The following is an 18,927-nucleotide window of genomic DNA, read 5'->3' as shown; positions in this document are numbered from 1 at the left end:
GACAAAGGGCACATAATCGTGCAAAAGCCTCCCACGGAAGCACCAATTAACGATTATAGGGAGAAGGTAGGGTTGAGAGAAATTGAGAGAAAATGGGATCAAGGGATCGGGGGAGAAGGTGCGATTAAAAGAAACGGGGGGAACATGGGATTGAGGGAAATGGGGAGAAGATGGGATTGAAAGAAACGGGGGGGGGAACATGGGATTGAGTGAAATGGGGAGAAGGTGGGATTGAGGGAAATGGGGAGAAGGTGCGATTGAAAGAAACGGGGCGAAAGTGGGATTGAGAGAAATGGGGGAGAAGGTGGGATTGAAAGAAACGGGGAGCAGGTGAGATTGAGGGAAATGGGGAGAAGATGGGATTGAGGGAAATGGGGAGAAGGTCGGACTGAGGGACATGAGGGGAACATGGAATTGAGGGAAATGGGGAGAAGGTGTGATTGAAATAAACGGGGAGCACTGGGATTGAGGGAAATGGGGAGCAGATGGGATTGAGGGAAATGGGGAGAAGGTCGGATTGAGGGAAATGGGGGGAACATGGGATTGAGGGAAATGGGGAGAAGGTGGGATTGTGGGAAATGGGGAGAAGGTGGGATTGAGGGATATGGGGAGAAGGTGGGATTGAAGGAAATGGGGAGAAGGTGGGATTGTGGGAAATGGGGAGAAGGTGGGAATGAGGGATATGGGGAGAAGGTGGGATTGAGGGAAATGGGGAGATGGTGGAATTGTGGGAAACGGGGAGAAGGTGGAATTGGGGGAGAAGGTGGGATTGGGGGATATGGGGAGAAGGTGGGATTGAGAGAAATGGGGAGAAGGTGAGATTGAGGGAAATGGGGAGAAAGTGGGATTGAGGGATATACAGAGAAGGTGGGATTGAGAGAAATGGGGAGAAGGTGGGATTGAGGGAAATGGGGAGAAGGTGGGATTGAGGGAAATGGAGAGAAGGTGAGATTGAGAGAAATGGGGAGAAGGTGCGATTGAGGGAAATGGGGAGAAGGTGGGATTGAGGGATATGGAGAGAAGGTGGGATTGAGGGATAAGGAGAGAAGATGGGATTGAGGGAAATGGGGAGAAGGTGAGATTGAGGGAAGTGGGGAGAAGATGGGGTTGAAAGAAATGTGGAGAAGGTGGGATTGAGGGAAATGGGGAGAAGGTGGGATTGAGGGAAATGTGGAGAAAATGCGATTGAGTGAAATGGGAAGAAGGTGGGATTGAGGGAAATTGGGAGAAGGTGGGATTGAGGGAAATGGGGAGACGATGGGATTGAAGGAAATGGGGAGAAGGTGAGATTGAGAGAAATGGTAGAAGGTGAGATTGAGGGAAATGGGGAGAAGGTGAGATTGAGAGAAATGGGAAGAAGATGGGATTGAGGGAATTGTGGAGAAAGTCAGATTGTGGGAAATGGGGAGAAGGTGCGATTGAGGGAAATGGGGAGAAGGTGGGATAGATGGAAATGGGGAGAAGGTGAGATTGAGGGAAATGGGGTGAAGGTGGGATTGAGAGAAATGGGGAGAAGGTGGGATTGAGGTAAATGGGGAGAAGGTGAGATTGAGAGAAATGGGAAGAAGGCGAGATTGAGGGAAATGGGGAGAAGGTGAGATTGAGAGAAATGGGGAGAAGGTGAGATTGAGGGAAAAGGGGAGAAGGTGGGATTGAGGGAAATCGGGAGAAGATGGGATTGAGGGAAATGGGGAGAAGGTCGGACTGAGGGAAATGAGGGGAACATGGAATTGAGGGAAATGGGGAGAAGGTGTGATTGAAAGAAACGGGGAGCACTGGGATTGAGGGAAATGGGGAGCAGATGGGATTGAGGGAAATGGGGAGAAGGTCGGATTGAGGGAAATGGGGGGAACATGGGATTGAGGGAAATGGGGAGAAGGTGGGATTGTGGGAAATGGGGAGAAGGTGGGATTGAGGGATATGGGGAGAAGGTGGGATTGAAGGAAATGGGGAGAAGGTGGGATTGTGGGAAATGGGGAGAAGGTGGGAATGAGGGATATGGGGAGAAGGTGGGATTGAGGGAAATGGGGAGATGGTGGAATTGTGGGAAACGGGGAGAAGGTGGAATTGGGGGAGAAGGTGGGATTGGGGGATATGGGGAGAAGGTGGGATTGAGAGAAATGGGGAGAAGGTGAGATTGAGGGAAATGGGGAGAAAGTGGGATTGAGGGATATACAGAGAAGGTGGGATTGAGAGAAATGGGGAGAAGGTGGGATTGAGGGAAATGGGGAGAAGGTGGGATTGAGGGAAATGGAGAGAAGGTGAGATTGAGAGAAATGGGGAGAAGGTAGGATTGAGGGATATGGGGAGAAGGTCGGATTGAGGGATAAGGAGAGAAGAGGGGATTGAGGGAAATGGGGAGAAGGTGGGATTGAGGGAAATGGGGAGAAGGTGCGATTGAGGGAAATGGGGAGAAGGTGGGATTGAGGGATATGGAGAGAAGGTGGGATTGAGGGATAAGGAGAGAAGATGGGATTGAGGGAAATGGGGAGAAGGTGAGATTGAGGGAAGTGGGGAGAAGATGGGGTTGAAGGAAATGTGGAGAAGGTGGGATTGAGGGAAATGGGGAGAAGGTGGGATTGAGGGAAATGTGGAGAAAATGCGATTGAGTGAAATGGGAAGAAGGTGGGATTGAGGGAAATTGGGAGAAGGTGGGATTGAGGGAAATTGGGAGACGATGGGATTGAAGGAAATGGGGAGAAGGTGAGATTGAGAGAAATGGTAGAAGGTGCGATTGAGGGAAATGGGGAGAAGGTGAGATTGAGAGAAATGGGAAGAAGATGGGATTGAGGGAATTGGGGAGAAAGTCGGATTGAGGGAAATGGGGAGAAGGTGCGATTGAGGGAAATGGGGAGAAGGTGGGATAGATGGAAATGGGGAGAAGGTGAGATTGAGGGAAATGGGGTGAAGGTGGGATTGAGAGAAATGGGGAGAAGGTGGGATTGAGGTAAATGGGGAGAAGGTGAGATTGAGAGAAATGGGAAGAAGGTGAGATTGAGGGAAATGGGGAGAAGGTGAGATTGAGGGAAATGGGGAGAAGGTGAGATTGAGGGAAAAGGGGAGAAGGTGGGATTGAGGGAAATCGGGAGAAGGTGAGAGTGAGAGAAATGGGGAAAAAAGTGGGATTGAGGGAAATGAGGAGAAGGTGAGATTGAGAGAAATGGGGAGAAGGTGAGATTGAGGGAAATGGGGAGAAGGTGGGATTCAGGGAAATGGGGAGAGGGTGGGATTCAGGGAAATGAGGAGAAGGTGCAATTGAGGAAAATGGGGAGAAGGTGAGATTGAGAAAAATGGGGAGAAGGTGGGATTGAGGGAAATGGGGAGAAGGTGCGATTGAGGGAAATGAGGAGAAGGTGGGATTGAGGGATATGGAGAGAAGGTGGGATTGAGGGATAAAGAGAGAAGATGGGATTGAGGGAAATGGGGAGAAGGTGAGATTGAGGGAAGTGGGGAGAAGATGGGATTGAAGGAAATGTGGAGAAGGTGGGATTGAGGGAAATGAGGAGAAGGTGAGATTGAGAGAAATGGGGAGAAGGTGAGATTGAGGGAAATGGGGAGAAGGTGGGATTCAGGGAAATGGGGAGAGGGTGGGATTCAGGGAAATGAGGAGAAGGTGCAATTGAGGAAAATGGGGAGAAGGTGAGATTGAGAAAAATGGGGAGAAGGTGGGATTGAGGGAAATGGGGAGAAGGTGCGATTGAGGGAAATGAGGAGAAGGTGGGATTGAGGGATATGGAGAGAAGGTGGGATTGAGGGATAAAGAGAGAAGATGGGATTGAGGGAAATGGGGAGAAGGTGAGATTGAGGGAAGTGGGGAGAAGATGGGATTGAAGGAAATGTGGAGAAGGTGGGATTGAGGGAAATGTGGAGAAAATGCGATTGAGAGAAATGGGATGAAGGTGGGATTGAGGGAAATTGGGAGAAGATGGGATTGAAGGAAATGGGGAGAAGGTGAGATTGAGAGAAATGGGAGACCTATGGAAAGACCTGCCAGGAAAGTTCGGCCAAAATACTGTGAATTCTGGGAACCTGAAATAAAATTAGAAAGTGTGGGAAATGCAGGGCTCGTGGAAGAGGAAGCAGGGTTAATGGCTGCGATCGTCCTTTCACACCAAAGCGCATGTAGCTGGCCTACCAATCCCCGTGATGGCAGGCAGCACGGCGGGGCTGAGAAATCCACGCCACTATTCTGAGTCTGTGATCCTTCAGCAGAACTATTCACATTCTGAGCTGGGATTCTGGGGGCGGGTTCTAGGGCGGGAATTTAGGGCTGGGATTCTAGGACCGGGGTTCTAGGACCGGGGTTCTAGGAGTGGGATTCTAGGTGTGGGATTCTCATGCTGGAATTCTAGGGGTGGGATTCTGGAAGCGGTGTGGTGAATGTATTCACCTAAGTATGAATTGTCTAGTTTAGTGCTGTGACCTATGACCTTGTACTGGAACCCCAGTGGGCTCCGTCTCTGGCTCTGCCCTCCCCGGGGGGATATATAGACCGGCCACCTGTGGGAGGCACTCATTTGTACAGCAGACACTGGCAGGCGAGTTCCTGGATAATAAAGCCTTATATTCACTCGTTGTCATGGTCTCATAGTGAATTGACGGTATAACAATTTATTATCCAGCGACAGCACCATGGAAGCTGCTCTAAAGCCAGATAAACTCGAACTCGATGCGCGAGCAACAGAGGACAAGGAGATCTTCGAACATTGGCTTCGCTGTTTCGAGGCCTACCTCGACTCCTCCGCAACTCCTCCCTGTGAAACCCTCAAGCTACGACTCCTCCACGCTCGGGTGAGCCATCGAATCTCCGTGATGATAGAGAAAGCTGCCACGTACAAGGCGGCGGCCGCAACCCTCAAGGCGCATTTCGTGAAGCCCGTAAACGAGGTGTTCATGCGACACCTCCTCACTACTCGCCATCAACGCGCCGGGGAATCGCTGGACCAGTACCTGGAAAACCTGACCCTACTCGCGAGGAGCTGCAGCTATCAGGATGTGACGGTGGAGGAACACATGAACCTACAGATCCGGGACACCTACGTGGCTGGGGTCCGATCGAACTATATCAGGCAGCACCTGCTGGGAAACGGGACCACTGACCTGCGGGACACGGTAAAGCTAGCTACCTCATTAGAGGTGGCCTACCAGAGCCTCAGTACGTTCACGTGGACCTGGTGAACCCCTCGTGGACACCATCGTCACGGCCCCCATCGGGCCCGACTACGTCACAGGCCTGTGCCGCGTGGCTGCCAGTCCAGCCCGGAGAATCGCAGTGCTACTTCTGCGGCCAGGGCAACACCCCCGGCAGCGTTACCCAGCCCGCATTGCGATGTGCAGCGACTGTGGCAAAAAGGGACACTTTGCCAGAGTCTGTCTGGGCCGTCCTAAAGCCTAGAAGTCGAAAACTCACCAGGCCCGACCCGTGGATTCACAGGCCCGCAGACCCCGCAATGTGGCTGCGTGCCAGCCGGGAACGCCCCATTCAGATGTGTCATCAGCCGCGTGCGACTCGTGGGGGCTGCCATCATGGCCGCCGGCTCCAACACCGACCGACACGTGCAACTCAGGGGGGCCGTCATCTTGGCCGTCGGCTCCGGCGCCGTCCGACACGCGAGACCGATGGGAGCCGCCATTCCCTTCATAATTTTATATGTTTCTATAAGATCCCCCCTCATCCTTCTAAATTCCAACGAGTACAGTCCCAGTCTACTCAACCTCTCCTCATAATCCAACCCCTTCAGTTCTGGGATTAACCTAGTGAATCTCCTCTGCACACCCTCCAGCGCCAGTACGTCCTTTCTCAAGTAAGGAGACCAAAACTGAACACAATACTCCAGGTGTGGCCTCACTAACACCTTATACAATTGCAGCATAATCTCCCTAGTCTTAAACACCATCCCTCTAGCAATGAAGGACAAAATTCCATTTGCCTTCTTAATCACCTGTTGCACCTGTAAACCAACCTTCTGTGACTCATGCACTAGCACACCAAGGTCTCTCTGCACAGCGGCATGCTTTAATATTTTATCGTTTAAATAATAATCCCGTTTGCTGTTATTCCTACCAAAATGGATAACCTCACATTTGTCAACATTGTATTCCATCTGCCAGACCCTAGCCCATTCACTTAACCTATCCAAATCCCTCTGCAGACTTCCAGTATCCTCTGCACTTTTCGCTTTACCACTCATCTTAATGTCATCTGCAAACTTGGACACATTGCCCTTGGTCCCCAACTCCAAATCATCTATGTAAATTGTGAACAATTGTGGGCCCAACACGGATCCCTGAGGGACACCACTAGCTACTGATTGCCAACCAGAGAAACACCCATTAATCCCCACTCTTTGCTTTCTATTAATTAACCAATCCTCTATCCATGCTACTACTTTACCCTTAATGCCATGCATCTTTATCTTATGCAACAACCTTTTGTGTGGCACCTTGTCAAAGGCTTTCTGGAAATCCAGATATACCACATCCATCGGCTCCCCATTATCTACTACACTGGTAATGTCCTCAAAAAATTCCACTAAATTAGTTAGGCACGACCTGCCTTTACGAACCCATGCTGCGTCTGCCCAATGGGACAATTTCTATCCAGATGCCTCGCTATTTCTTCCTTGATGATAGATTCCAGCATCTTCCCTACTACCGAAGTTAAGCTCACTGGCCTATAATTTCCTGCTTTCTGCCTACCTCCTTTTTTAAACAGTGGTGTCACGTTTACTAATTTCCAATCCACCGGGACCACCCCAGAGTCTAGTGAATTTCGGAAAATTATCACTAGTGCATCTGCAATTTCCCTAGCCATCTCTTTTAGCACTCTGGGATGCATTCCATCAGGGCCAGGAGACTTGTCTACCTTTAGCCCCATTAGCTGTCATAGCCTCACCTGTCATAGCCTCATTTCTATCAGTCACTGGCATGTTATTTGTGTCTTCCACTGTGAAGACGGACCCAACAAACCTCTTCAGTTCCTCAGCCATTTCCTCATCTCCCATCATTAAAACTCCCTTCTCATCCTCCAAAGGACCAATATTTACCTTCGCCACTCTTTTTTTTGTTTTATATATTTGTGGAAACTTTTACTGTCTGTTTTTATATTCTGAGCAAGTTTACTCTCATATTCTATCTTACTCTTCTTTATAGCTTTTTTAGTAGCTTTCTGTTGCCCCCGAAAGATTTCCCAGTCCTCTAGTCTCCCACCAATCTTTGCCACTTTGTATGCTTTTTCCTTCAATTTGATACTCTCCCTTATTTCCTTAGATATCCACGGTCGATTTTCCCTCTTTCTACCGTCCTTCTTTTTTGTTGGTATAAACCTTTGCTGAGCACTGTGAAAAATCGCTTGGAAGGTTCTCCACTGTTCCTCAACTGTTCCACCATAAAGTCTTAGCTCCCAGTCTACCTTAGCTAGTTCTTCTCTCATCCCTTTGTAATCTCCTTTGTTTAAACACAAAACACTAGTATTTGATTTTACTTTCTCACCCTCCATCTGTATTTTAAATTCCACCATATTGTGATCGCTCCTTCCGAGAGGAACCCTAACTATGCGATCATGAATCAATCCTGTCTCATTACACAGGATAAGATCTAGGACCGCTTGTTCCCTCGTAGGTTCCATTACATACTGTTCGAGGAAACTATCGCGGATACATTCTATAAACTCCTCCTCAAGGTTGCCTTGACCGACCCGGTTAAACCAATCGACATGTAGATTAAAATCCCCCATGATAACTGCTGTACCATTTCTACATGCATCAGTTATTTCTTTGTTTATTGCCAGCCCCACCATAACGTTACTATTTGGTGGCCTATAGACTACTCCTATCAGTGACTTTTTCACCTTACTATTCCTGATTTCCACCCAAATGGATTCAACCTTATCCTCCATAGCACAGATGTCATCCCTTACTATTGCCCGGATGTCATCCTTAAATAACAGCACAACACCACCATCCACTCTGTCCTTCCGAATAGTTTGATACCCTTGGATATTTAGCTCCCAGTCGTGACCATCCTTTAACCATGTTTCAATAATGGCCACTAAGCATAGTCATTTACGATGATTTGTGCCATCAACTCATTTACTTTATTCCGAATACTACGAGCATTCAGGTAAAGTACACTTATGTTGGTTTTTTTACTCTGTTTTGAATCTTAACATCTCCAGTTTTATTCCTTTTGTTATTACTGGGCCTATTCACTGAGCTCCCCTCAGTCACTGTACCTTGTACTGTCGCCCTTTTAGATTTTTGACTATGTCTTCTCTGCCTTGCACTTTTCCCCTTACTTCCTTTTGCTCTGTCCCTGTTTTACTACCTTCCAACTTCCTGCATCGGTCCCCATCCCCCTGCCACATTAGTTTAAACCCTCCCCAACAGCTCTAGAAAACACCCCCCATAGGACATCGGTTCCAGTCCTGCCCAGGTGCAGACCGTCCGGTTTGTACTGGTCCCACCTCCCCCAGAACCCGTTCCAATGCCCCAGGAATTTGAATCCCTCCCTCTTGCACCATCTCTCGAGCCACGCATTCATCCTATCTATCCTGACATTCCTACTCTGACTAGCTCGTGGCACTGGTAGCAATCCTGAGATTACTACCTTGGAGGTCCTACTTTTTAGTTTAACTCCTAACTCCCTGAATTCCGCTTGTAGGACCTCATCCCGTTTTTTACCTATATCGTTGGTGCCTATGTGCACCACGACAGCTGGCTGTTCACCCTCCACCCCCAGACTGTCCTGCAGCCGCTCCGAGACATCCTTGACCCTTGCACCAGGGAGGCAACATACCATCCTGGAGTCTCGATTGCGTCCACAGAACCGCCTGTCTATTCCCCTTACGATCGAGTCCCCTATCACTATAGCCCTGCCATTTTTCTTCCTGCCCTGCTGTGCAGCAGAGCCAGCCACGGTGCCATGAACCTGGCCTCTGCTGCCTTCCCCTGGTGAGCCATCTCCCTCAACAGTATCCAAAGCGGTATATCTGTTTTGCAGGGAGATGACCGCAGGGGACACCTGCACTGCCTTCCTACTCTTGCTCTTTCTTTTGGTCACCCATTTTCTATCTCCCTCATTAATTTTCACCTGCGGTGTGACCAACTCGCTAAACGTGCTATCCACGACCTCCTCAGCATTGCGGATGCTCCAAAGTGAGTCCATCCGCAGCTCCAGAGCCGTCATGCGGTCTAACAAGAGCTGCAACTGAACACACTTCTTGCACGTGAAGGAGCCAGGGACAGTGGACGTGTCCCTGAGCTCCCACATCGCACACGAGGAGCATGACACGAGTCTGGGATCTCCTGCCATGTCTTAAACCTTAGGTAAACTTATACAACAACAATTTCAAAATAAAAATAAATAAATTAGACAATGAAAAGAATGAAAAGAAAAACTACTTACCAGTCATTTACCAGGGTTGAAAAGCACCTCCTCACACTCTGCACCGAATTACCTCACTGCACGAAATTACCAAGTTGCAATCCCCACTCTAGATGAGTCTCACTCCGGATGTGTCTCCTGGAAAAGCGCTAGCTTACTGAGTGCGCTCTCTGTCTGTCTTTTATACAGACCTCAGCTAATCGATGACTCAAAAAATACCTAAACTTCAAAGAGAAGTTTAGCTGAACTTCAATAGTGGAGATGGTCAACCAGATCGCACAGTACCGGGTGTTCTCAACGGTTGATCTGAAGTCTGTCTACCACCAGCTCCCGATCTGCTCGGAAAAGCGCCACTACACTGCCTGTGAAGCAGCCGGCCGACTCTTCCACTTCCTCAGGGTCCCTTTCGGCGTCACTAACTTTCGGGTCTCTGTCTTTCAGAGAACGATGGACAGAATGGTGGACCAGTACGGGTTGCGGGCTACACAGCCGTACTTTAACAATGTTACCATCTGAGGCCATGATGAGCAGGACCATGACGCCAACCTTCAGAGGTTCCTCCAGGCCACCCAATCCCTCAACCTCACATATAGGAAAGAGAAGTGCGTTTCCCGCACTACCCGACTAGCCATCCTCGGCTACGTCGTGGAGAACGGAGTCTGAGGGCCTGACCCCGACCACATGTGCCCTCTCACGGAGCTCCCCCCTCCCCACAGCCTCAAGGCCCTCAAACGATGCCTGGGGCTGTTCTCCCACTATGCCCAGTGGGTCCCCAACTATGCGGACAAAGCCCGGCCACTTATTAAAACCACCACATTTCTCCTGACAGCTGAGGCCCGCTCGGCCTTCAGCCGCATCAAGGCCGACATCACCAAGGCCGCAATGCACGCGGTGGACGAGTCCGTCCCCTTCCAGGTAGAGAGTGATATGTCAGATGTCGCCCTGGCTGCTACCCTCAACCAGGTGGGCAGGCCAGTAGTATTCTTCTCTAGAACCCTCCACGCTTCCGAGATCCGAAACTCCTCGGTTGAGAAGGAAGCATTAGCCATAGTGGAAGCCGTGCGGCACTAAAGGCACTATCTAGCCGGTAGGAGGTTCACCCTCGTCACCGACCAGCGGCCGGTTGCCTTTATGTTTGACAACGCACAATGGGGCAAAATTAAGAATAACAAAATCTTGAGGTGGAGGATCGAACTCTCCAGCTACAATTACGATATCAAGTATCGTCCTGGGAAGCTCAATAAGCCGCCAGATGCCCTGCGGCACATGTGCCAGTGCGCAAGATAGCCGACTTCGGGCTATCCACGATGACCTTTGTCACCCGGGGGTCACCTGGCTTACCCACTTTATTAAGGCCCGCAATCTGCCCTACTCCACTGAGGAGGTCAAGGCCATGATCAGGGGCTATCATGTCTGCGCAGAGTGTAAACCACACTTCTACCGGCCAGACAAGTCCCAGTGGTAAAGGCATCCCGGCCCTTTGAGCGCCTCAGTATTGACTTCAAAGGGCCTCTCTCCTCCACCAACCGTAATGTATACTTCCTAACCATCGTTGGTGAGTACGCCCGCTTCCCCTTCGCTGCCGCCTGCCCCGACATGACCTCAGCCACTGTTATAAAGGCACTGCACAGCACCTTCACGCTGTTCGGTTTCCCTGTGTACGTCCACAGCGACCGGGGCACATCGTTCATGAGTGATGAGCTGCGCAGTACCTGCTCAGTAAGGGCATCGCCTCGAGCAGGTCTACAAGCTATAACCTGCAGGGAAACAGACAGGTGGAGAGGGAGAATGCGACGGTATGGAAGGCTGTCCTTCTGGCCCTCCGGTCTAGAAGTCTCCCGAGCCCCCGCTGGCAGGAGGTCCTCCCCGATGTGCTCCACTCCATTAGATTACTTCTCTGCACAGCCACGAACGAGACCCCTCATGACCATTTGTTTGTCTTCCCTAGGAAGTCCATCTCCGGGGTCTCGCTTCCATCCTGGCTGACAATTCCGGGACCCGTCCTTCTCCAGAAGCACACGAGGAGCCATAAGACCGACCCCCTGGTTGAGAGGGTCCAGCTGCTGCACGCCAACCCCCAGTACGCCTACGTCGCGCATCAGGACAGACGGCAAGATAAGGTCTCCCTATAGGACCTGGCGCCAGCTGGTTCCCCTGCCAACGTGCCCCCCTCCCCACTGCCTACCATCACCCCCAGCGCCCCTTGCGCCCTCCTGGGTCTCCTGTATTGTCCCGTGCCTGCATCGCCGCCACCCACCACCCCCCTACCTACCCCCACTCCTGAACCGTCTCCAACACGCCGGACCGAAGCTCAAGCTCCAGACACCACGCCCCATGGAGTCACCACCTACAACAATCGTGTCCGCCACATCGCCAAAGCTGAGGAGGTCTAAAAGAACGATCCAGCCTTCGGACAGATTGAATATTTGATGACCCCGCGTCACCCGCACTGGACTTGATTTTATTAACAGGGGGTGAGTGTGGTGAATGTATTCACCTAAGTATGAACTGTCTGTTTAGTGCTGTGACCTATGACCTTGTACTGGAACCCCAGTGGGCTCCGCCTCTGGCTCCACCCTCCCTGGCGCGATATATAGACCGGCCACCTGTGGCTGGCACTCATTTGTATAGCAGACACTGGCAGGCGTGGTCCTGGATAATAAAGCCTTATATTCACTCGTTCTCACGGTCTCATAGTGAATTGGCGGTTTAACGAGCAGGATTCTAGGGGCAGGATTCTAGGGCCTGGATTCTAGGGCTGGGATTCAGAAGTGGGGGGGGGGGGGGGGGGGATTCTAGGGCCAGGATTCTAGGGCTGGGATTCAGAAGTGGGGGGGGGGGGGAGGGGGGATTCTAGGGCCAGGATTCTAGGGCCGGGATTCTAGGACCGGGATTCAATGGCCGGGATTCTAGGGCCGGGATTCTAGGGCCGGGATTCTAGGGCTGGGATTCTAGGGCTGGGATTCTAGGACCGGGATTCAATAGCCGGGATTCTAGGGCCGGGATTCTAGGGCCGGGATTCTAGGGCCGGGATTCTAGGGCCGGGATTCTAGGCTTTGGTGGGATGGGAGATCTTGCCAGCTGGGGTGGGGGGTGGTAAATCGCATCCAGAGAGTGGGGATAATGGGTGGGTATTCTAACTGGCACAAAAATAGAAAATACTGGACAATCTTTGCAGGTCTGACAGCGTCTGCAGAGAACGGAGTGAACGTTCCAGTCTGGATGACTGTTTGTCAAACTGGAGAGGATTTGTGTTGGGGTATTAACTATTCAGCATGTTTATTAACAACTCAGGTGATGGGATAGAAAGCTGTGCATTCGGATTTGGGATAGGAAACTGTATTCAGATTTGCTGATGAGACGTAGACAGGCAGCATTGTAAAGTTGTGTAGGTCCAAACATCACATTAGAAAGAGATATTGATATGGGTCAAACTTGGGGAAATGTGACTGTGTCCCTGAGGTCTAGATTCCTCCCGCAACTCGCTACCCGCTGCTAGTATCTAATCCGTCATAACCCCCTCAGAATACCCTATCTTTGAATCAGATTATCTCCCTCTTCGACAGGAAGACAGGAAATGATTCTGAGGCTGAGGGTAGTTACTGTACCTCAAGTGAAGGTGTCCTCCAAAAGCCCAGATGTAAGCCACCGCGAGAATACTCCTGGCCAGCATGTGGTCCATGGGTCGGATACTGTCATCGAGGCGGCCACGCTGGTTCAGGGGTGAGGGATTTTTCTGGTCAACACCTTCAATAGAAACATCAGTATCATTCACCCTCCAAAGAATACAAGGCTGGGACATCAATGATTAATGGCTCTCAAAGCCGCGAACTGTAGTTCCAGAGATTCACCATCTTAGCTCTCTGGGTACAATATCAGCAATGACACCATGAGACACATCACCACCAGATTAACCAAAAAAATCTGGCTCCCCGCACAATTCAGAATAGACAAATAGAACAGAGAGTTGGTGCTGCACCTGTCCTGGGAGTGTTTGATGGGGACAGTGTAGAGGGAGCTTTACTCTGTATCTAACCCTGTGCTGTACCTGTCCTGGGAGTGTTTGATGGGGACAGTGTAGAGGGAGCTTTACTCTGTATCTAACCCTGTGCTGTCCCTGTCCTGGGAGTGTTTGATGGGGACAGTGTAGAGGGAGCTTTACTCTGTATCTAACCCCGTGCTGTACCTGTCCTGGGAGTGTTTGATGGGGACAGTGTAGAGGGAGCTTTACTCTTTATTTAACCCCATGCTGTACCTGTCCTGGGAGTGTTTGATGGGGACAGTGCAGAGGGAGCTTTACTCTGTATCTAACCCTGTGCTGTACCTGTCCTGGGAGTGTTTGATGGGGACAGTGCAGAGGGAGCTTTACTCTGTATCTAACCCCGTGCTGTACCTGTCCTGGGAGTGTCTGATGGGGACAGTGCAGAGGGAGCTTTACTCTGTATCTAACCCTGTGCTGTCCCTGTCCTGGGAGTGTTTGATGGGGACAGTGTAGAGGGAGCTTTACTCTGTATCTAACCCCGTGCTGTACCTGTCCTGGGAATGTTTGATGGGGACAGTGTGGAGGGAGATTTACACTGTGGGGATTTCTGCGAAGGTGTGTTCCTTGTATATAAGTTGGGCAGTTATCTAGAGGTGATGTCAGGGAAGGCAGTTTAATGTTCCTCCTGCAGAATGTTTGAGGTGAGGGACGCCGTCTGTGTTCCTGCTGATTTCACCTGTGGGAAGTGCACCCATCTCCAGCTCTTCAGAAACCGTGTAAGGGAACTGGAGTTGGATGAACTTCAGGTCATTCGGGAGGCAGAGGTGGTCATAGATAGAAGCTTCAGGGATGTAGTTACTCCGAAGAATGAAGATAGATGGGTTACGGTGAGAGGGGCTGGGGGGAAGCAGTCAGTACAGGGATCCCCTGTGGTCGTTCCCCTTAGTATCAAGTATACCGCTTAGGATAATGGTGAGGGTGGGGGGGGGGGGGGGGGGGGGGGGGGGGGGGGGGGGGGGGGGGGGGGGGGGGGGTGAATGGTGTACAGGTCTCTGGCACAGAGTCTGTCCCTGTTGCTCAGAAGGGAAGGGTGGAGAGGAGTAGAGCATTATTCATTGGAGACTCCATAGTTAGGGGGATAGATAGGAGATTCTGTGGGAATGAGAGAGACTCGCGGTTGGTGTGTTGCCTCCCAGGTGCCAGGGTCCGTGCTGTCTCGGATCGTGTTTTCGGGATCCTTAAGGGGGAGGGGGAGCAGCCCCAAGTTGTGGTCCCCATCGGCAGCAACGACATAGGTAGGAAAAAGGATAGGGATGTAAGGCAGGAATTCAGGGAGCTAGGGTGGAAATTTAGATCCAGGATAAACAGAGTTATTATCTCTGGGTTGTTACCCGTGCCACGTGCTAGCGAGTCGAGGAATAGGGAGAGACAGCAGTTGAACACGTGGCTACAGGAATGGTGCAGGAGGGAGGGTTTCAGATTCCTGGATAATCGGGGCTCATTCTGGGGTAGGTGGGACCTCGACAAACGGGAGGGGCTACACCTGGACCAGAGGGGTACTAATATCCTGGGGGGAGAGGTTTGCGAATGCTCTTCGGGAGGGTTTAAACTAGTTCAGCAGGGGATTGGGAACCTCAATTGTAGCTCCAGTATACAGGAGGTTGAGAGTAATGAGGTCACGAGTCAGGTTTCAAGGTTGCAGGAGTGTACCGGCAGGCAGGAAGGTGGTTTAAAGTGCGTCTACTTCAATGCCAGGAGCATCCGGAATAAGGTGTGGGAGCTTGCGGCATGGGTTGGTACCTGGGACTTCGATGTTGTGGCCATTTCGGAGACATGGATAGTACAGGGCGAGGAATGGTTGTTGCAGGTTCCATGGTTTACATATTTCAGTAAGCTCAGGGGAGGTGGTAAGAGAGGGGGAGGGGTGACATTGTTTGTCAAGGACAGTATTTTTTTTTTTTTTTTTTAAATAATTTTAGAGTACCCAATTATTTTTTCCAATTAAGGGGCAATTTAGCATGGCCAATCTACCTATCCTGCACATCTTTTGGGTTGTGGGGGTGAAACCCACGCAGACACGGGGAGAATGTGCAAACTCCACACGGACAGTGACCCAGGGCCGGGATTCGAACCCGGGTCCTCAGCGCCGTAGGCAGCAATGCTAACTGTCAAGGACAGTATTGCGGTGGAAGAAAGAATGTTTGATGAGGACTCGTCTACTGAGGTAGTATGGGCTGAGGTTAGAAACAGGAAAGGAGAGGTCACCCTGTTGGGAGTTTTCTATAGGCCTCCGAAAAGTTCCAGAGATGTAGAGGAAAGGATTGTAAAGATGATTCTGGATAGGAGCGAAGGTAACAGGGTAGTTGTTATGGGGGACTTTAACTTTCCAAATATTGACTGGAAATACTATAGTTCGAGTACTTTAGATGGATCCGTTTTTGTCCAATGTGTGCAGGAGGGTTTCCTGACACAATATGTAGTTAGGCCAACAAGAGGCGAGGCCGTACTGGATTTGGTACTGGGTAATGAACCAGGACAGGTGTCAGGTTTGGAGGTTGGTGATAGTGACCACAATTCAGTTTGATGGTGTCAGTGTTTGCCTGTTGCTCCCAGTTTTACATTGCCTGTTTTCTGGAGGGCAATTGGCCTTACCCACTTCATCCTCTCCCTGTTGGTCACGTGCCAGGTGTTTGTCGAGGAGGGCATGAAGAATGTTCCTGAACGTCATTACTTCTTGTAACCCATGGGCCACTTTGTTTTGTTTGACCATGGCGTAGTCGGCTTGGTAGTGTAGTGCAGAAATACAGTGCTTCTCCACGAAAGTCAGAGTGTTGGGAATGAGATCCTGACCGAGTCTTGTCCACACCTGTACCATGTCCCGTGGCACAGTGTAATTACTGTATATCTTGTTCATCATGCGATCCAAAACTGCCTTCCACATTTCACTGCCCTGAAAATGCACCAGGTTACACCAGGTGACTGCTGATGGGGGGGCATTGCTGAGATCAGTGACCTCTAGGATAAGGGAAGTAGATTCTGCCAAGCGGATCTGTTCTCCATTGGAAAGAGTGAGGGATTGACTCTGAGATACCAAACCGCTAATCGGACCCAGCCAGTCTAAACAAAGTTCACCATCCAACACTATCCAGCGGAGTGGTTCAGGACAGCAGTAGGATTTAACCTCGGGCGATTTGAACTCTTTCACAACAGCCCTGGCCTGGGACCAGCTCTGCACTCCACTCAGCCACTTGGCCACAATCCCATTCTTCCAGGTCTGGTTGTCCATGACTCCTAGCAGCTCCTCTATGGACAGGCTGTTTGGGAAACAGACAGAGACTTGCACCGTTCTGTGTGTGGGGCTGGGATAATCAGACTCATCTCCTGTTTCCTGAGACTCATTTTTAGCCAAAAGGTTCATCGTCCTTGACAAAGTCCTGTATGACGTTGTCTTTCCACTGCCTGAATATCCATACATGATCACTCCTTTGCTAACCTTTAATGCTTGGTAAAGTGAAAGTATATTCTTAACTGTTTGCTTGGTCACCTGATGGTCTGTCTCCAACAGCTCCTGTTCAATGACAGAAAGCAGATGGGGATCAGAATCCAGGTAAGCATGTGTCATACAGGACTCAGGGAACATATCTCTCAGTAATCCCTTCAAACTGAAGAGTTTATCATCATCTGACACAGTAGGGAAGAGAATCATGGCAAGAGCTTTCAGAACTGAATGTTCTTCAATGGAGAGTTCAGATTCAAGTACAGATGCTGGAATATTTCTGCTATCCTCTGAGAGTTCTGATATCTCATAGGCAGCAGTTGTTGAACGTGTATTGAGCACCTGCTGATGAGACACTGACAGACATTGTTCTCCAGTGCCTGTGTTAGTTGTGGTTCCACTAGTATCACTGTTGCCTCTGTCCCCTTTTTGTTCATTTTGAGCTTGTGTTGGCTGAGATTGGGAAGGATTGGAACGGCCATTGCTCCTCAGTTCTGAGTCCTTCTTTATTGGCTGCAGGGTTTGGTAAAGGATTTTTGCTGCAGTGTTTAAAGCTTTCTCTATCAGTGGTAACTGGCAGCAATCCGTGATGGAACCCAAATCCTTTGCAACCTGGAAGAATGACAGGATTTTCCCAGATAAATGAGAAGCCTTCAAGAAGCCAATGGAGAGGAGTTTCACTTCAATGATCACCTTGACATCTGGCTGGATCACACTGACAGGCCTCAACACCAGGCGCAAGTTCTCTGGAATCAGGACACTTGAATCAAATCTGTGAAGAGTTACAAACGCACCGTAGCTCACTCTGGCTGAGATAACATTTCCTGCAAACACCACGCTTCCCAGGGCAGTTGGGTCAAATCTCCTCAAATCCTCACAGCTCCAGGTACATCTGCTGTTGTTATTCAGGTTCCCACTCTCTATTACATCAATCAGGTTTGTTCCTAATTCCTTTCTGTAAGGACCAGCACTATGGTCCTTGTAGGATGTGTTGAAATGATCTTTAGTGGTTAATGCCCTGTAGGAATTCTGAACTGTGGTCAAGTGCTGGCCCAGAATAGACAAGGCTCCCGGGGTCAGAGAGTCAATGTTTTCCAGGATTAGCCAGGCCCCTGATTGAATGGCACCACTTAGTACCCGGGTGATGAAAGCCAAGTTCATGTCCTTACAGCAATGGAAGATGACCAGCTGATAGCCAAGTACCTTGGCTAAATGATAGATGGTTGAAGTCTTCCCAGTGCCACATGACCCAACAAGCGCACAAGGATTAAAGTTTTGAAGAGCAAGAAGCAGAGCCAAACACATTCTCTCAGTCATTGGAGTCTGCACATACAACTGTTTCGGGCTAACATACTCGTAGTCATAATAATAGTTATTTCCCAAGAGGTTGACATAACATCGTAGGCCAAACTGGCTCTGGTCTCCACCAGGCATTGAATGGCCAAACTGGTTGGCCAATGGTTTTGAGGATTCTCTCTTGGGAAAAATCCAGTTCAAATGAAATTGATATTTGATGAATTTGTGCCATTCAAATGAAGTCTTAGATTCGATGTTTGAAGCCATGAGATTGTCACCAATATCCCGGTGATTGATTGACATGAGGACCAAACACTTCAGTAAGAACAGGGTGTGCGGGTCCTCAGATCTCTGCACGGACTCTTTGCAGAGGCCACGAACGCACATGACCAACCTGTCAATCTTTGTGCTGTAGAGGGTTTTAAACCACTCTTTACTGCTTGATCTCCTGAACAACACGTTCTCTATGTCACTGAGCCAACAAACCTCTTCAGCGATCTGGATGCACTGGACTGGGAAACTACTGACCAATTTTAAAATTGGCTTCATCAACTGTGCTGCCTTGTAGGCGTCTGATCTGCTGGAGGGTTCCACGATGATCTGGCTGTTTATTTCCCCTGTCAAGGCTTTCCTCTCTGTGATGCAGCGTTCCAGGGAATGGAAGAGAGTTTGTTGAATTCTCAGCTCCAGGCCCCGTAACCAAGGTATGCTGCTTGGAGCAGCCTCCAGTGGAGGCGTCAAATTCACCCTTTCTTGTAGGTCACCATAG

At 50.0% G+C, this 18,927-nt stretch overlaps 1 protein-coding gene across 1 annotated transcript in view; it reads right to left on the bottom strand.

The window, feature by feature from the left end:
• LOC119977765 (dynein heavy chain domain-containing protein 1-like) overlaps nt 1-18,927 on the bottom strand; it is a 459,774-nt gene that overhangs the window by 203,768 nt on the left and 237,079 nt on the right. The window contains exons 21-22 of the mRNA XM_038818968.1: nt 16,019-18,910; nt 12,993-13,131 (exon numbers count right to left, since the gene is read on the bottom strand). Of these exons, the coding sequence (XP_038674896.1) occupies nt 12,993-13,131; nt 16,019-18,910 (3,031 nt within the window). The remainder of the gene's footprint in view (nt 1-12,992; nt 13,132-16,018; nt 18,911-18,927) is intronic.

Source organism: Scyliorhinus canicula, chromosome 14, assembly GCF_902713615.1.
Source record: "Scyliorhinus canicula chromosome 14, sScyCan1.1, whole genome shotgun sequence".
Taxonomy (NCBI): domain Eukaryota; kingdom Metazoa; phylum Chordata; class Chondrichthyes; order Carcharhiniformes; family Scyliorhinidae; genus Scyliorhinus; species Scyliorhinus canicula.
This window is presented reverse-complemented; position numbering and strand designations above follow the sequence as displayed.